This window comes from Seriola lalandi, unplaced genomic scaffold (assembly GCF_002814215.2).
Source record: "Seriola lalandi dorsalis isolate HSWRI2012SDOR001 ecotype SW California unplaced genomic scaffold, Sedor1 jcf7180002054181, whole genome shotgun sequence".
NCBI classification, from domain to species: domain Eukaryota; kingdom Metazoa; phylum Chordata; class Actinopteri; order Carangiformes; family Carangidae; genus Seriola; species Seriola lalandi.
In genome coordinates, this window is record NW_019524734.1 from 642,605 (window position 1) to 662,329 (window position 19,725).

The 19,725-nt window shown below is 41.7% G+C and overlaps 1 protein-coding gene across 2 annotated transcripts in view; it reads left to right on the forward strand.

The window, feature by feature from the left end:
• brinp2 (bone morphogenetic protein/retinoic acid inducible neural-specific 2) overlaps window positions 1-19,569 on the forward strand; it is a 196,674-nt gene extending 177,105 nt beyond the window's left edge. For both annotated transcript variants that reach the window (XM_087173332.1, XM_087173333.1), the window contains exons 7-9: window positions 10,327-10,549; window positions 16,065-16,371; window positions 17,056-19,569. In XM_087173332.1, the coding sequence (XP_087029458.1) occupies window positions 10,327-10,549; window positions 16,065-16,371; window positions 17,056-17,877 (1,352 nt within the window). In that variant the 3' untranslated portion in view covers window positions 17,878-19,569. The remainder of the gene's footprint in view (window positions 1-10,326; window positions 10,550-16,064; window positions 16,372-17,055) is intronic.
• The last annotated feature ends 156 nt before the right edge of the window (window positions 19,570-19,725 follow it).

The following is a 19,725-nucleotide window of genomic DNA, read 5'->3' on the forward strand; positions in this document are numbered from 1 at the left end:
TGGACCAGTAATGTTCTCCTGTTCTTTAGCGTCCTTGAGCAGCCGTCACCCGCTGACAGGGAACCGTGTTTTACTGGGCAGCTCCCAGCAGCCGTCCAATGCGAGGCCGCGCTTTTTCCCGGACAGCTCCCAGATGTGTGTGTAACCGCGCAGGTGTGAAGCAGAAGATCGCCGGAGAAGAGAGCGTATGTGTTCTGTCAGGCCTCCGCAGATAAACAGGAGAAAAAGAAAGAAGGAAAGAAAAATGAGTGAGAAGTTGCCCCTCAGGTGGGAGCGGGTTGAAAATAGCTCGCTGGATATAAATGACCGCCCCCCTCGCCCCCCCCTCTTGCGTTCAACCAAATCCATTATCCATTTCTGATCTCGCAGCGGGAGTCAGAGAGGTAGTTCATCTTCAAACAGCTATGCTAAAGGAGCTCCGGCCTCCCGAGGTGTTTGTTTCAGCTAGAGGAGGCCGAGTTTGATCCGGAGGATAAAACAGCTCCACGCCGAGGAGGAAGAGCATTTTACTGAAGCGGACGGGAAGAAGACAACAGGATTCCCCGTGGCTGTCTGACTGAAAACACTGGCATGAATGTATTGTCACATTATATTTTGCCATGAGTTTTCTCATAATAAGTGGAAGAGGCACCACTGTGTCAGGAAACACTAAGAGAGATATTAAATACAGGAGGGGTCGGTTTGTTTTGCCCTCAGGCCAGTTTATTTTTATTTTTTCTTCAAATCGATTAGATGGCGGGTCAGAACACGATCAAAGGCTAATATAAGAAATGAATTGATTTAAAAAATGCAACTTGTGCTAATATTCATTTTCCCTCTCATCAGTCTACACTCAATACTCCATAATGACGAAGCAACAGCAGAATTTTAACATTAATATTTTAATGTATTAAAAAGGAAAAATTTAAATATCACGCTGATCTTTCCACAGCACTGAAGCATCTTTGGCAGCGATTACAGCCTCGATTCCAGACTGAATAATCACACAGAGAGAAATCTAACGTCGGGAATATTTGACTGATTATAAAAGTAAAAGTCACATACTCACACTTCTTAGCTGCCGGACAGATGACTCAGACTACTGACGCACATTACAGTGAAACTCCTGTACGTTGAAGTGGGCCAACTAAGCACGCACGATAACCAAGCAACCTCAAGGCTACAGACAACCCGCAATACAACGCCATCCAAAGAGAATATATGATGTTGGGTTCTGCGGACGCGTCAGAGGAGAATGGCCAGACCGGTTGGAGCTTGACAGAACGGCTGCGATAACTCAGATCTCAGGATGCACAACACGTCCGGCTGAAGAGCCGCAGCGGCAGAAGATCGTGTCAAGTTCCACTCCTGTCAGCCAAGAACAAAAAAAATCTGAGGCCTGGTCTGATGACTCTGGATCCAAAGGACCCACCCCGCCCTGTGTCAGCAGCCCGGGCTGGTGGTGGCGGTGTAGCGGTGTGGGGAATGTTTTCTTGACTCACTTTGTGCCCCCTTGATACCAATCAACCATTGCTTTAATGCCACAGTCCGAGCATTGTTCCTCAACATGTTCATCCCTTTATGGCCACAGTTTACCATCTTCTAATGGCTTCTTCCAGCCATTTGAGACTAGTGTTGGACAATAACACATAGAGTAATACTGTGATAATAATGTGATTACTCTTTTCAGTAATGAGCAGTGTAAACGATTACATTACAGTTACTGGGCAGACTGGGGATATTCAGTCACTACTTAATACATAGACCGTTGGCTTTGGTTTTTTGCCGTCTATATTATTTATATTTACTGTATTATATGTGATGACTGCGAAGTATTTGCAGTTTTGCGTTGAGCTCTCAGGGCCACCGTACAATGTAGATATTTGATGTTCTGTGTACGCAGTCTGTCCGTCTGGGAAAGCTTCGTGCTCAGTGTGTTAGCAGTGTTAACCTGGTGACATTTTAGAGGAACCGCAGCTCTTGTCTGCGATTGCAAGTTGCATAATGCATGTAACAAGTATACAAATCAGTCATTCCTCAACGAAGACGAGCCATATTCAGCCTCTCGGTGGAATCTAAACCCACGAAGGCGTCGCACTGGCTGGTGTCATTTCACACCTCCTCTCTGTGTGGCTGAAACTGTTTTTATATTTCTCAGTCTCTCGGCCCTATACATCAAAACACAAAGGAGCTGTAGGCTCCTCACCAAACCTTGAACGAGAAGGAAAACGGTGCTTCTAATTGAGATTGATCTTCTTTACGACTTGGTGGAAAGGCTGAAGGTACGACACCCAGACGTTTTTATTTTCACGTTACAATCACAAGAGTCCAATAAGCGCAGCCACCTGTCGGTATTTCTTCCCTGACGTGTTGTCCCTTTTGCTCATATTGCTTCCCCCAAACAGAAATGCCGCACCATTTCTGACTTACAACGTGTTTGAGATGTTAAATGTAAATGTTGTCACTGTGTTTGGATTTGTCGGTGTGTCGGGCTTCATTCAGCTCATGCCATGCCGGTGCAATGTTGTCTTTTGTGGGGTTTTTAGCAGCACAGAGTTACAAGTCCTCAGCTTAGAAAGAACCGGACCCTCCCCCCTGCAGCAGCTCTACTGACATGGAGGGAGGTGCGTCTGTCCGTTGGACTTCGTGGTTCAGCTGAAGAATTTGAATGAGAGCTGTTAGTACATGGTGTCCTGTCCACTCATCGGGACTCATCTGCACAGTGAATGAGTGAAATCATATCCTGGTGACAAGAATTTTTTTCTTTTTTCCATTGTCAGTGGCTGTGTATGTTGCTGTTTGCATAAGTGTCTCCTACAACACTGTCGGACACATGATGGACAGTTAAAAAAAAAGAAAAGAAGATCAAAACTGCTGCAGCACTAGACATAGACACATTCTTTTTCCTTGCCTACCCACAATGCAACTCGACTGAAGTTAATTAGAAAAGATCAGTTGGTTCCACTAAATTCCTGCGTGATGTTTTTACAGAGTAGCGATATGCAGCTGAATCAGGAGCGTTCTCAGATCAAAAACATAAACATCAAAAGAAAAAAAAATGGACAAAAGTTTAAAGCAAATCGATATTTAGTCAACGCAGAATGGTGTTGACTAAATCATCTTTTAGATGTGATGCAAACCAAGAACAAGCTACAAACTAGTTCAATCAATATGTTCTTTTAAACGAAAACAAGTGGCGAGAATACTGACACATGTATCAATACGACTGCATGTTAGACATATTTGTTATATATGATCTAGGTTACTGTGGATCCAACAGCCCTATCAACTTCCATTAATGTTCTCTGTGTGAATGCACTGGCCGTGTTTTTCCTTTCAGGGCAAAAATATGATACTAAAATTCAGGTCAGCACTTTATGTACAGCTGTATTTTACATTTAAAAAACTATAAAAGAAGTTCAATTAACGAGAGAATTACATTAGACTTTATTAGTTGAAAAATATTAACAAAAAGATTTCTTTTGAGTTCCTACAGAAGCCACTTCCTGTAATATGAGTGACTGAATTCAACTGTGCGAGGATCACAAATAAAAATCACATTCTTTTTTTCAACTGTACATGAATAAGCAAAGCTGTAATGTGTTTTTGTAAGACTCCCAAAGCCTCCCCTTTTTATATGTGGAGATAAATGCAACTTTAATTACTCTGTTAATTATAGATAGTTGAGTGTAAAGTTGCTTATGCATTTGTGAGTTCAGCTGAAGTTAAGTACGCAGATGCAGTCTCGTCCTCTTGAAGGATTTTCAAACTGCTTATGGAAGATGTGTCTGGAACAACTGCAAGCCTTTAGGGGATTATGGGCTAATCGGAAAACAAAAGCCTTACTTTATTAAGAAGCAAATGTAATTAGAGTGTATCGTAATGAATCACTTGCGAAGACCAATTTCCTACCCTTTCCCTCTCTACCTGATCCTTTTTTTTTTTTTTTGACAGGATTTATAGCCACAAATGTGACAGTAGACATTATAAGCTTTTTATTGCTGCTTGCGGGTTATGTATCAGAAAGCTATAACATCACGGACAGTGAAATGAAGCTTAAGTTTTGCATAATACATAATACACGTTATGGTTCAAAATCAGCATTAACTAAGATTAGGATTAAAGGTCCCATATCTTACTTTTATGGTGTTTTTATTTGAAGTTTTGATCCATAAGAAGATATATTTGTGGTTTTAAATATAAAAAATCTCCTCCCTCAGACTTCGCTCTGGCAACAATGGGTCGGTGACTGTGAGTGATAGAATAAAGGTATAGCAGGAAAACAGTCAGAGAAACCAAATCCTGCAAGATTGGATGATGGGTTCAGGTGGGCGGGGCTTGAGCCGGCCTTCTCAGTGTCGTCACTGAGCAGTTAACGACCTTACTTCAAAAAGCACAGCAAGTCCAGTTTTTAATGCAGAAGATTCATAGAGACTGCCAACCATTAAATCCTCCCTGCTAACTGTGGTGTGAGCAGTTTCAACAGCGTATGTTGGATGGCGCCTTTAATGTGCTACAGACACTTTGAAGTGATGGAGATAGCAGCTTACTCGACAGCTCTGGACCCTCTGTTTTCCACTCCATCTCTCTCAGCCGGCAGAATAAAAGGATGGGGGGGGGGGGGGGGGGGGGGGGGGTGCTGCAGCTGCATTCGCCTGCAGACATCCATTGTCTGTCATGATAGCGACTGAATTTAAGGTACAGAGGAAGAGGGATGATTATTGAAGTTGTTGTTGCGGGAAATCATGTGGGATTTAATAAAGAGGATCTTCGCTAAGATGTAAGTGACAGACAGAGGCGCTGCACAGGCAAGAAGCATCTTGAGGAAAGGAAAAGAAATGTTCCAGACACTAGTATTCACTGCTGTATGTGACAGGTAGTTGTAAACCCATCAGTTGTAATTCCAGCTGTGACAGAGATGCTGTGGCAGTGAGTATATACAAGGGTGAGAAGTGATTCATGTTCACGCGTTTGACAGAATATTTTAATTATACACAGCATCACAGAATCAGCCTATATGGAACTTAAATGCAAAGGAAAACTAACAGTTGGAGATAATGTCAGATTGACAGAGAGCAGTGCAATTTATAAACTAAAGAATAAATTAAATGATTGCTTCTATAACATGATTTAATAATGAAAGATGCAAAGATGCACACTTGAATATCTCCACAAAGGAAGATGAAGGTTATTTCAACAGGGTTAACACAGATTCATGCATTCAGTCCATACCAACTTCTGCTATGGTTAAGGTTTCATTAAGTTTAAGCACAAGCAGGTTAGGGGGACCTTTGTTGTCATGGTTACAATAAGCAAAGGCGTGGTTTAGCAGATTAGTGTGCTAGAATTATTTTTACATTTATCTAACAATGCATTTACAACATGGCAGTTATCAGTGCCGTTATACTGCGTAGATCATTGGCAACTGAAGGTTAAAAAAACAAACTGAAAAAAGATTCAAAAGTAAAAATAAAAATAGAAATTGTATTTCTTTTTTTTGATTTTTTTTGCTTAATGCATAAATTAAAAATAAAATGATATTGTAGTGTTGTTGTGTTTAAAGAATTCCTCAAGTTTCTTTCTCTTGTTTTCCTCAACACACCGGTCAGTCCTAAAGTCTGAGACTATTGGAAAGTGTTTGAAGGTATTTGGTCACAAACCAAAGTAGTGGAGAGATTGAATTTATGACCTCTGGATTAAAAGTTAGGTTATACACTTCATTCTTTGCGGGACATGTCTAGACAAAATCGTATGGGAATCCATACGATCCACAAAACCACAAATGTCAGCCTCATTGGCACTAGAGGAAAAGTCAGAGGAAAGTCGGTAGGATTGCTCCTCTGGGGTCAATGAATGTCCGATCAAAATTTAGCAGCGATCCATTCGGTATTTGGATACTGACTGACGTTGTCATCCCTCGAGCCGCACCACTGGTTTGTCTAAAACCAGGAGGCAGTGAACACTTTAAGTGAACTTGACTCTAAACAGCATTGTTCTGTTTGGGCTCTTCAGATCCTGGCTCTGGCTTTTTAATAACCCATGTCGTTGTAGGGAGTTAAATGAACAGGCCTCAGCCAGCCAGTCACTTAACTGTCGTCTCCGCTTGATGATGACATGAATCACTAACTCGGCCCAGAGATGGAGATTTCAGGGCTGCGTGGCCAGCCATCGTGGAAACGACCCCCCCCCCCTCCAGCCTCTTTATCGCAGAGATTTTGAGTGAGCCAAATTGTCCATAAATTTGGGACATGGAGTCATAAATGTCAGAAAGAGGGAGGAAAACAGACAGACAAATTCCTCCAGCATGATGGCAGTGCTAATGATTACTGCCATGAGTGTGGGAGAAGGGAGAGAGAGAGAGAGAGACAGAGGCCAGGATGAAGTGATGCTTAAAGAGTGTTGACGACAGATTGAAAGAGCAAGACTGGGAGAAAACAGAAAAATAAGGATAAAAGAAACACAAAGGGAGGCGGTGGGGTGGATGAGGAATGAAGACCAATGTGTGTGACTTAGTTACAAATGGAAGGAAAGGGGAGAGAGAGATGAAGAAAGGTGCTGGTCAGACGGAGGGAGGCTAATGGTCATAGTGAAACTCACTGCAGGAAATTACATCTACCTTCAAAACAGAATTGACAAGCGCTGGCTGTCGGGTGTCATCAACAACAGTAGCTGTGGATAACAGCTTGTATTTTGCTATTTACATAAAAGAGCAACAAAATCTCTGGTTTTTGGCCGTGAGCTCATCAGCTTATTACCGAGTGATTTTATGTGTAGCTTTTCAAAATGATGCTCGAGTCTGTTCCCATCATCCGAAATTGTAGCAATTGTTCTAAGCAATTTCCAAATGTACCAAACTTTATCGTACATGTAATTTCCATTTCCATTTTATGTAATGGTGCAGCATTAAAAACACCTTTTTTTTTTTTGTTTTGTTTAAATGATTCACTTTATTTAAGCATTATATAACTGGAATAGAGTGTCGGAGCAAAGCACAGCATGTGAGGTGAAAGGGACAGGTGCATGAAGACAACAGGAAGTGAGTTATTGTAGTTTGTCCTGTTCATGTGTGTGTATGTGTGTACTGTCCCGTCTGTGCAGCAGGTCATTATGACCTATAGTTACGTTTTGTTGCTAGGCGACATCTGGTGGTCGTAGTTATTATGACAGGAGCAAATGGAAAAATGTGGGTGACGTAGTGTAAAGAGAGACAAATTCTATGTCAGGAGGAGGTTGTGGTGGATGGATGGGTCAACAAAACACAGGAGACACAGGAGAGCGGTGTTCGATTCCCATGTGACAATAGGTCTTTATGTTGTTTCTGTTATCCATGATCGTCGGACAAAGTTAACCATGTGTTTGTTATTGTAACCATGACAACAAAGATTGTCTAATCTTAAGGAAGTACTTATTTTAACTCAAACCTCCGTATTTTCCTGAACCTAAAGTAGTTTTTGTTTTTTGTTTGTTTTTTAAGTTTTGCTATTGCTACATAGCTAACATTAGCATCAACAACTGTTTACTTCAGCAGAGTTCAGCATCAAATTTCATTCCTGTCTCCGGAGCTCTTGTCTCTATCACGTCTTTTCCTCTACTGAAGTTAGCATGCTAACCAGCTAGCCCCGGCCTGCCTCGTCACTTTCCGATAGCAACTCACTGTAGCCTCCAATCTGACCTGAAGACGTAGCGCTGCTCAGAGGACGTATTATAACCTCTTGTCTTGTAAACGCAAGGATGACCAAAGCTCTTGTCAAGCGACAATCGCCGCCACCCACTCCCGTTAAGAAACCGCGTTCGGTGGAAGATAAAACGTACAAATAGCCCCTTTAAAGCATGTCTCTAAGAACACAGAAAAGACATCTTTCTTTTTCTTCAGGTGAAGCAAAAGTATATGCAGCACACTTGTATCCTGTATCTTTTTTTGTCCTTCAAACAATTAACTTTTGCAAATTCATCTCAGTGTAGCTTTTAATGCTTTGTGAAGATCAGTAGAGGTGAAATCAAACAAGCACTAAAAAACAGACCCAGTAAACAGTAATAACAAAGTTAACGTTGCCCTACTCATTTAGCCTCATGTCAGTACAGAGAGGAAGAGCCGCTACAGAAAGACATGAGGGAGGAACAAGAGATGCAGAAACAGACAGGAACACACAGAGACAGAAAACTCTTGAGAGGGAACGAGACAACCCCCGACTCGCTAGTCCAGAAGAGAGAGATCAGACATACACAAAGAGAAGGCTGGAGAGAGACAGACCATTGTGTCATCTGGGATCACTGAGCACTGTAATAGGCTTGAGTCTCGTCAGTTGGGCCCAGCTCAGGTCGGCTTGGCTGCAGATTTCCTCGCTGTCTCCCTGCCAACAACAGCACATGGGAATATGATTCTCCAGCAGACCAACAATCCTAGAAGGTCTCACTTAGCTGGGTTTCGGGAGAAAAAGAAATAATAGGTTCAACTTTCCCAGAGGCTTCACACTGGCATGATATTTGCCCACTGGTTCATAATGGAAGCAAAATGATCTTAACAACATAACACTCTTGGCAAACCAGGCACAGTGTACACGTCTTTTGTGCCAACATTAGTCTCAGTGTAATTTACTCTTTTATTTTTTTTTTTGGTGAATCACACACTCACACATTTGAAATCACAACCGTTTTATTTTCATTTCTCTCTTCATCTTGGCGGGGGTAGTAGATGTCCACGTGTCTAGGAGCTGTTCTGACGAAGGTGCTAAAATTTTCTTCTGAATAGCAAAGAGCAAAGAGTTTTCACTTGTAATAAAAGCTAAAGCTGCTAAGTGCCAAAACAATAACCATGCATTGATTTTTTATTCATTCTTTTTTTTTTTTAGATTATCCTTAAGTGCCTTTCTCTTGTTGATGTTCATTGTGTTTCAACCAGAAACACAGGACAGGAAAGTGCATGAACAAGATGCTGTCAGCAAAATACAGACACAACACAATCCTCCTCTCACAAATGAAAAGGTGAAGTCATTCATTAATAAAACATACTTGCTCAGTTCAACACACTCAGGGTTTTTCTTTACTGCTACAACCTTTGCCACAGCCTAGTTCAACTTTGTTGCACAGTTGCACCAACTCTACTTATTATAACTTAACCGGATCGACCGTAATCATTGGATAAGTGCAGCAGTACATTCCTGCATTACCAAACTGAGAGTCTGAAGGAGATGGACAGGAAAAGCCAAATGAGGCTGACCTGAACAGTTTTTCCATAATTACAGTTTAAACGATATTATATGAGATTTTTGACTCTGTTTTCCTTTATCTCATGTGAGTCTTCTCTATGGAAGTGAAATACTAAACTGCTAGAGTGAACCTTTTATTATTCATTTTGCATAAAGGTTATCAATTACTGGGGCGTTTTATGGCTCTAACCACAACATGCAAACCTGTGTTTCAACAACAGTAAGATTTCAGCTGGCTATCACCTCTAAAAAAAAAAACACATTTAGATAATATGGTATTCATGTAGGTCAAGGGGATGAAAATGTGTTTTTGTTTTCAATAGATCATTAAAGTGTTTCTTTTTGTTTCTATGTTGAAATCACTTCACTTTATGTCCATGCTCTCCGCCATTACACGAGTCTTTCAAAATCCCAATGATTCAGAGGCTTTGATGATTTTAATATGTTGTTGGAAGTGGCAGAGGTGATGTTAGGTTGGCATGAAATGAAATGATGAAATCACAAATCTATTCACATCAAACCTTCCTTTCTGTGTCTGTTTGGTTTTGACACAAACTTGCTATGACAGCTGCAGAATCTGGTGTGAATTATATCCATCACCTGTTTTAAGGCTCTGGAGCGTTTCACCACACGCTCTCATTCATTCGCTCGTCTATTCAACTTGTGATTATGGGTTTTTCTCCGTTGTTTGGTCTTTTGAAGAAAGAATTACAGCTTTAATGAAAATGCCCATCTGTATGTGACACCATATTGTCAATCACCGGATGACTGGTGTTTCTAAATAATAGTGTTTCCAAATGTTGCAAATGCTGCTGCCGTGAATATGATGAGCTTGTAATGGTGAGGTGAATGAGTCTAACTGCAGATTGAAGTGCAGGTGTTTACTTTGTAATGGCAATTCATTAGAACATAACAGCTTTTTTTGTATTCTAATTACACATGAAACTCCCCCCAGTTCCTCAGTCATTATCTACGAATGCCACTAGGGATAAAATAGCATGTGGTGAATGGGTTTGCCGTGCTCAAAAAGGGCATTGTTAACATATAAATTACTTCAGAGCATCTAACAGTGTTTTTTTTCTTCTCTTTCTCCACCTCTCTCCCTCTCCCTCTCTCCATCTCTCTGTTAAACTCCCCGCAGATGAATTCAAAGCCTTCATGAAGCGCTTGCCCACTGACCGGTTCTTGAATGTGTCCACGATTGCCAAGTTCTGGTCAGCCGACTTGTCCCTCCAGAAGCGCTACACCCAGCTGGAGTCCAGCACTGCCCTGGTCCTGGGAAAAGCCCAGAAGATCGTCAGGAAACTGTTCACCCTGAGTAAACGCTGCCCCAACCAGCCTCGCATCAGTCTGCCCCGAGACAGGTAGCCCACTGGGACACGCTGACACAAAGCAAACTGAATGAAGGGAGTCATGATTTGTCATTACTGGGAGTTTAGGTGTCTGATTCACCACAGCTTCTGCAGGCTCTCGAACACTTTACCACAAGTGGGGCACCCTAGGAAAACTCATAGCTATGTGTCTGGAAAGAGCTCAGCTTTGAATTTAGAAAAAATCCCCAAATAGTCATACATACAGATTTGACTTGTTTCTTGCTGTCAACAGATTATACAGCAGTAAATATGCGTTACTGTGTAAAACTGCTGTGCATTATGACAGAGTACGAGCAGCACTACTCGATACTGTAGCTGTGCCCTGCAAACACAAGCACAAAGGGAAACACGAGGGAAGAAGACGTTAAGACTTAACTGACGAGACGTGACACTGGTGTGTTTACATGACAGAAAACAGGAAGCTGACGAGCAGAAGTTGGGGATCATCTGTGCATGCTAATGTTCCTAGGGAGCTTTTCAGATTTCCCCCCTTTTTGCTCATAGAAACATAAAACCAAACTCACATTCATGAGCCCCTCGTCTCCTTATATACACATGGCCCAATACGATTCAATACTTCAAACTTTATTTAGACATTTTTCCTTTTTTTGGAGGTTCAAATACAAATCTTATGTTATTTGATTAATTCAGTTACATTTTTGAACTAAGATATGTTGCGGGCAGCTAAACCTATAGATATATGTATGAGCACTGAGCGTGGATGGCATTAAATACATAATTTAATGCTGAAGTGGAAACCAAGAGAAACTGTAAGTAGATACACTGAATTCCAGTATAAATGTGAATAAAGGTCCAAATACATATAATTTTTGACTTAAACAGTAACAAATTAAAGTATGGAATTAGAAACCTGTCTTGCTTACAAATTTCCCGTGGCTCACAGGAAGTAAGTTTTACACGTCCAGTTTCCAATTTTTAGCACAACTCTAGATACATTTTTTCAGAGGGCCATTTGTTCTATCTGAGACACCATATTCACTGAAGTGATTGCTTAGAATAAGTCTGACAGGACAAGAAACACAAGCAGAAAATCATGACCAACAGTAAAAATATAATCCAAACTGCTAACTGTAAGTATCCATCAGTTTATAGATTACCTTGTGATTATAATAAATAAACAACATCATGGTTGCCCTCACTTTCATCTATATTAAAATAACGTGGTGGATAATTTAGCTAAATTCATCCATTGTTTTCCAAATGGATGCTCAGCTGACTCGTGTTGAGAAGCAGGTGTGAAGGGAGGGAGGGAAGCTGAGTAAGAGCGATGGTGAACAGGAGAGAGATGTGATGGGTATGGGAGGGGGGGGGGTCTTGTTACCAGTTGTGGGACGAGCTACGTGGTTTTGTGGCACGCTGTAATCAAGTCCTTTCCTCGACTGACAGCTCTGCACTTTTTTACAGACGATTTCAACTTCCCTGACAGTCCTCTTCCCCTCCCATCACTCCACCCCCACTTCTTGCTTCTCTGCCTTGGTGTATTTCTCTACCTCCATTACCTTTGTGTCCCATTGGTCTCTATGCCTCCCCCTACCCCACCCCGACACACACACACACACACACACACACACACAGACACACACACACACACACACACACACGCAACCCTGCCACTCAGAGTCTTAACCCCTTCATACGAGCAACTGCAAGTTATCAGGCGCTGCTCAGCCGCAAAACCTCCCAATTTCCTTCTGCACAAATCCATTTGTTTTATCATCATTCATTTTTGTCTATTTACATAGGCCTGGGGGGAGGGAATTGTCGGAGCATTTGGGCAATGTTGTGTGAGATTTCCTGAACTTCGCCTGAGGATAGAATCTCTGCAGAGCCAATTTTCAGTCTGAAGTTGTTGCTACTGTTACCGCACCGAAGTGGATGGTAATTTATGTATTTCTGCATTTTCATCTGTATTGCAGTCGAACCAAACAGCCACCCTTCTATAAAAAAAAAGAGGTGTCAAATTGCCGAAGATAAATAATCCCATTTATAAGTAATATGAAGCAGACTGTGAATCCCATTTTCACCTGTGAAGATGGGATGCATATGAAATAAACAGGCTTGTTTTGTGGGTAAGGCACTCATCTGGAAAAAAAATTTGTCTTTGAATACTCCTCCTTAAACTTAACTTTTTTAACTCTGAGTACTTTCAAAGGAGAGATTTTGTCACCTCTTTAAGTTAAACGGGGAATGAAATAACAGAAGTAGCACATGAGGCATAAAATGGAAAAAAGCATTAGCAGTAACACCCATCAGTAAGGTACAGAGTTATTGGAGTTGTTACCAAGGAATGAAATCTGTGGAAGATTTCCAATGCCGAGACAAAAGCCAATCAAACAAAGATACAAAGTGAAACACAACATATATGGTGTATATTGTATATTTCCATTTCATGCCGGCGTTCACTGTGACAGAATTAAAAGAGAAAAACATATGTTAAGAGGAGATGAATTGTCCATGCCACATTAAAATCAAATCACAACAGAAAAATGAAGAGGTGTCTTCAGTGTTGTCCGGCAGAACTGCACTGATCTTGCCAATACTAAATGCAAAGCACGGTCAGTTTTCACGAAGAAGTGTGTTTTGAAATGGAGGCGCGTTGTCCCCTGTCAAAATGGAACATGATCGACTGTCCAATTACAACTCGGATGTGGAAGCCATGGTCTGTCAACACTGAGGATTCTGCCAGGATCATCCCTCTGAGAGTCTGATTGTACAGGCGGCTGCAGCGGAGTCCGATGCTTCAAACCGCAGACGGTCAATCACAAATGTGACTGAACGTTCGATCCACATCCCAGAGGAAACCGTTTTTAATGTGAAAGTCCGTCTGTCACGGCTGTCATCGTGCCGCCGATGATAAGCTCCGCCCAGTGTGTTCCAACCCCGAGCTGTCTGGACGGTTGATTGTTTTTATGCCTCCACTCGCTACTCTCTACGTAGTCCACTATGTGCTGTGGTTCGTCCGCCATTTTGTCGCCTCGTCCGAATGTATAGTGAGAATTATTATATGCTATATAGTGGACTCAGTAAGGTGGTCACTAACCAAGCAATATATACCATCATGCATTGCGCTTCTGTGCAGGTGAGTAGTGGACACAACCCAGAACTCAAGGATGAAATGATTGATGAATAGATTTTGGTGGACAAAGGTCAAAGGTCACCGCAACCTCACAATCACGTTTTTGGCCATAAATGATTAATATGCTAATTTGACACAGTTCAACTCAAATGTCTCAAAGGATAAAATGAAGTGATGATATTTTATAACCGAAAAGGTCAAAGGTCAACTTCACTGTGACATCATAATGTTCTGCAAAAACACTTTTTTGGCCATTATTCAGTTCTGTAGCTCAGTAACTCGGCCTGTTGGTGGAGGCGTACAACCATGACGTGGTAATTGTAGTTCATTCTGCTGTGGAGGATGCGTCTCATCATTTTGTTATTCGCTTTATTTCTTTGTTGTATTTGTTTTTAATTTAAGCATTTTAAATACACCACAAAAATCAGGAGCTAAGATTGAAAGAAACGATTAATTGAATGTTGTTATGTGTAACTTCGTGGACGCCTGTGAATTGACACACCACAGCAATTCCTTAGTTTAACCCGATTAACTCTGAATCAGCTGCTGAGCGACACAAAAATAATAACGACTCGTTAATTTCCAATTACTGAAATGTTATTTGAGACATTATTTCTGCCCCTTCCCCAGAAGTAAAAGTCGTGCATCATACTCAGAAACAATTAGTAATCTTTCACTGCATTTCACTGCATGATCCCTTTTCCATTACTTTAGAGTCACTGGGAAAATCCTCTCATTTTCTTGTGCATGTATCCTTAAAATTAATGACGAACAATATCCATATCTCAAATATAAAAGCATTTATAATCTGCAGTAAACAAACACAACTTTTTGGTATATTTTGACATACATAAACATATATGTTTTGCCTGTTAGTGAGACATACATTTTACATATATGGGCATAAATCAATGTAAAAAAACTCAGTGTGATAATGTGTAACTAATTAGTATGTAATTAGTTTTGTGCCTCTCAGTTGATTCAGCATTAATCGGGAAGATTTGTCAGTGTATTGATGTATCTGATCTAATACAGAGTGTTTCACTAACATATACTAAGTTTCAAGTAGTGAATCATTATCAGTAACTGATTTTACTGCTTCTATTATCATTTGCTGAGAAATCACCATCAAACCGCGTGAGATTTGAACCCGTTGGACGAATGGGATGTGACAGATGTGTTTGCCAAGACACCACAGGAATTCAGGAAAACTCCAGTTCAGGAATACCGTAGCTTCAATACACTTATCCAGCACGCACACGAATCCCGCATGTACTGTCGTTAGTGTCACACCCATTATAAACTAACGTGTCACAGCCATAATCCAAACGACCACAATCACAGTGACAGCTGAAGTCATGGCTACAGACAGTCTCAGTCATCCTCAGCTGCAGCCGGTTACAGCTTAATAACACAGTACAGCGAGCCACGTTACCCCGGCTCCGCTAGTCCTCCTCTCTAGCTGCTGAGCCGGTCACAGCTGAGGGTTGCACCAGCACACACACTGTGGTCACCAGCAAGGGGAGAGGGAGGGAGGGAGACAGATGTGAGGGAGATGACACAGGCACACAGAACCACAGTGGACCACAGCCTGCTCTGCTGGGCTGAACATGACACAGTACTATCTGTATCTTTCCTTCTTTCTCTCTCTCTCTCTCTCTCTCTCTCTCTCTCTCTCTCTCGTGATGTCTCTCTTTGTCTCTCATTGATGTTTTTTTTATTTCTTTCCACACTGAGCCACCGCTCCACTTTGTGCACTGAAAATGTCCCAGGTGACCTGATGGCCACTGATGATCAGACAGATTATAAATGGGATTATTTCAAAAGACAGTTGATATCACATGACCCAGTCCCATACGCTGCTACACAGCCACTTTAGCTTTTGCGACAGTCAAAGTTAGGCAGTCACAGTTCACACACAATCATTTCACAATAAAAGGGCAATGCATAGTTTCTGTGTATGCATGTCCACAAGGGTCTGCTTTTTGCAAATGTCATTATCTGCCCATGTCTGTTATGTTTTCACTTGTTGTTGTCATGGGGTATTGATTGTAGATTGAAAGTTCCAGAAGTCCTGACGGCTGGTTTTAAGGCTCAGTTTCTGAATACAGGCTGTGTGCATTTCTCTGTGGACTGAGGCTTTGATACTTTCACAGTATTAATATAGAAGCTAGACCTGATCTATAATCACACTACACATGGAAATCTACCATTTGTACAATATGGGACCTTTAAACAGTAACTGAACAGCTTCCTGAATCGTGATGTACAGGGCCTCACGTCTGACCACACCCAACCACACAGTGAGCTCTTTAAAGTTCAAACCAAAAACAGTTGTTACCTGCTCCGTCTTCTGTGTTGTACTGTATACACAACCACATCACCGTGTTTTCTCTTTCCCCTCTGCAGGTCCGTTGGGTTTTGGTTGAGAAGGGCCCAGTCTCTGCTGTACTGCAACGAGCACGGAGTGCTGGGCTCCTTCTCTGAGGAGGTGAAGAGCTGCAGCTGCCCTGCGGAGCAGCCCACCTGCCAGGGAGCCGTTCCCTGCATTGTGGGCACCTCCCCCACCTCCTGCTCCTCCTGTGCCATTGACAACGCAACCCGCTGTGGAGCCTGTCACCATGGCAACCTCCTTCATCTTGGTTCCTGCCAGCCGAGCATTGCCGCATCCCTGGACCACTATCTGAACTTTGACTTGGACATGCCTGATGCTGAGGTTCTCATAGCTTTCTCATATCTGTGTTTCATATACTGTCGTTAAACCTCTGTGGACCAATGATACAGTAGCTCTGGTTAGAGACACTGATACTGGTTTCTTTGTGCCTCGAGACAAACAGATCTCTAATATTAAAAGCACATAAAAAATACCCCATAAATTGACAAACTAAATGTCTGTATTGTATTGTAGTTTGCTACAGTGCTGCAATCTTTGACAAAGACAAACATGAAATATGACGACCATATTTATTTATCTCTGTCATAATTTTCCCCGTTTCAGACTCAAAACATACTGGGAACGCAAAAGAAAGCACACAAGTTAACAGTAAAAGCCAAATCTGTACAATGAGCACACCCAACGAAAACCTGCAGGATTAGGTTCTTCTGTTTTTATAGTCAATTCCCTTTTCATAAAAGTTCAGTAAAAATGTTTCTATGACATTAATAGGTCATTCCACAAAGTTACACATAAAGGTCAGTTTACTCTTCATGAGTACTGCTCGTATAAAAAGGTTGTTTAATGTCTTCTGTAACTTCCTAACAATAGTAGTAGTTAGCATGGCTATAAAATAATATAATCAAAATATATAATATAACAAATGTATAAATACACCATAATATAACAACATTATACATATGTATATATGCAGTACATTAAGTACCCGTATTTATCCCTCCTCAGGTGAAGTACCTGCTCCAGCGACTGGACAGCAGAATAGAGGTCCATGCCATCTACATCAGCAACGACGTCCGCCTGGGAAGTTGGTTCAATCCTGCCTGGAGGAAGAGGATGTTGCTGACGCTCAAGAGTAACAAAAATAAGTCCAATCTCATCCACATGCTGATGGGCATTTCTTTCCAGATATGCTCGACTAAGAATTCAACACTGGAGCCCGTGCCTGCGGTTTACGTGAATCCTTTCGGTGGGAGTCACTCAGAGAGCTGGTTCATGCCAGTGACTCAGCCCGACTTCCCCGACTGGGAGAGAACTCGACTGGACGCCGTAGTCACGGCACAGTGCTACAACTGGACACTGTCTCTGGGCAGCAAATGGAAGTCCTTCTTTGAAACAGTGCACATCTACCTGCGAAGCCGCATTGTCACAGATGATCCAACAGTGAATGAAACTCTCTTCTATGAGCCGTTGGATTTGGATGACCAGACGTCCAACCTTGGGTACATGAAGATCAACACGCTGAAAGTGTTTGGATACAGCATGCACTTTGACCCTGAGGGCATCAAGGATCTGATTCTCCAGCTGGACTACCCCTACACGCAGGGGACACAGGACGCCGCGTTCCTGATGTTGTTGGAGATGAGAGACCGGATTAACCGGTTGTCTCCACCGGCGCCGCAGCCGCTAGACCTGTTTTCTTGCCTGTTGCGCCACCGGCTCAAGCTGTCGGCCGGAGAGGTGGCGCGCATCAAGGATTCTCTGCAGATCTTCAACTCCAAGCTTCCCAATGCTTCTCCTGAACCTGAGCTGGCCCAGCTGTGCAGCTAGCTGTCTAGCTTTGCACACAAGTCAGGTTCAGGAGTGATACTGCACTTGGAAAATGGAGTTGCTGCTTCAGGGACAACCCTAGACTGAGTAGGGGGAGGTCCTGCTGTGTTGGCTTTATGGACCCAAATCGTCAGGATTTATAGAACATCCACCTCTGATGGCTTTTCTTTCGGTCGCTCTTGGCTGGTTTTCTGGTGTCACGTTTTTATCACAAGTTGCTACCAGAGAGTAGAGTCATTTTTGACGGGAGAACAGCTGATGCTTGGACCCTCTTTCAGAAGCTCTACTGTACCAGCCCGGAGGCTTACGTTTGCTGTTACTGCCCTGCTATTGGCAAACTGTACGACTGGTTGAAGCCAAGTGACTCTGGTTTTGTGAACTGGAACCTCTGAGAGCCGATGTCATTAAGTATACCTGAGATCTCTACCTTGCAAAGATGAGGGCGATTTTGATATGTAAAGAGGAATTCTTAAGGGGGTCTTCAAAAACGAGTCAGCGGAAAAGGATTTCCCCTTTTCTACGCCTATTTTCTTTGCCTCTCGGGGGAAAGGGAAAATGGGATAATATTATATATGTGGTGAATGAGTTGTTATGTTATGCTTAACAGTTTAAAATTTGATAATCCTGAACCCTGTTACTGTCTTTGAATATTTCTTTTTAATCCCTGCCTTCCATTTTATCTGGCATTTGAACACTTGTAAGTATCTATGCTTAACATTTGAGTGAGAAGCCTGTTAGTGATGTTCTGTCCTTGGTGGTGTGTCTATACCAAAAGAAGGTGAACACATCAGCAAACTAAATGGCAAAATATCTTCAATGTTGAGTTCTTTTTTTGAGCTGAAAATCATTAAGAAATCTTCTGATGTGGTAACAAAAAGGTCTGCAGATACAAACGCTGTAAATAATGCTCCATCTAACCCCAGGTGTGGACAAGTGCACATTGCTTTTTAGATAACCGAGTGCAAAGACCAAAAAAATGTTTATAACAAAAACAAACTCATGCCTTATATGGAGATTCAATGTTAAGATAAGAAGCACATTTAGTTTTTGTGTTTGATTTCCCAGCGAAGGCTGTGTTGCTTTTTATATTTCAGTATTTCTACCAAGACAGAACAACAGACACATTCTCCAGAATACGTGGTAATGTAGCTTTTCCATGTAAATGCCAGTCACACTTTCTGCAGTTACTTGTTTTGATTTGATGTTGTGAAACTTTGACTCACTATTCACAGTGCACACCAGTACTTGCATACTGTAATTGTTCTGCGAAATCCTTCTATCTCCAATCAGACAAAATCTAAGTAACTGATAGAACCTGTTTGATTTTATTATGCTTTTAACACAAGGTTTTCAATGTTTCGGTTTAGTCTCAGGTCAACGAAACTGTTTTTTTTTGTTTGTTTGTTTGTTTGTTTGTTTGTTTGTGTTTCCGTTTGGGTTTTTTTGTTGTTGTTTTTTTTCGTTTTTTACATGTGGGTTCAGTGTCAGCTGCGAGTTACCACAGCGACTGGACTTACAAGATTTCTACAGGGCAGTGATGGTACTCTTGAGAGCTCCTTAGCAGGATGATAATTGATATGATTTTAAATTTACTTCACTAATTTCTCACTGACAGTCAGTAAACCTTGTATGTCATTTTCAGCAGTTCTTCTGTGCTCAGCTTGCTTAAGTAAAAACAAAGTGGTTTATCTACCTGGCATCCTTTTCCTTGTTTCAACCCCTCACTGTTATCACATGTACAATGATGGAACATATCGATATATATATGACAGGTACAGTTTGTCTGTTGACAGCTCAAATTCATATCTCTTCTACTGTCCTCGCCGTGTGAGAACCCAATCCAAGTGT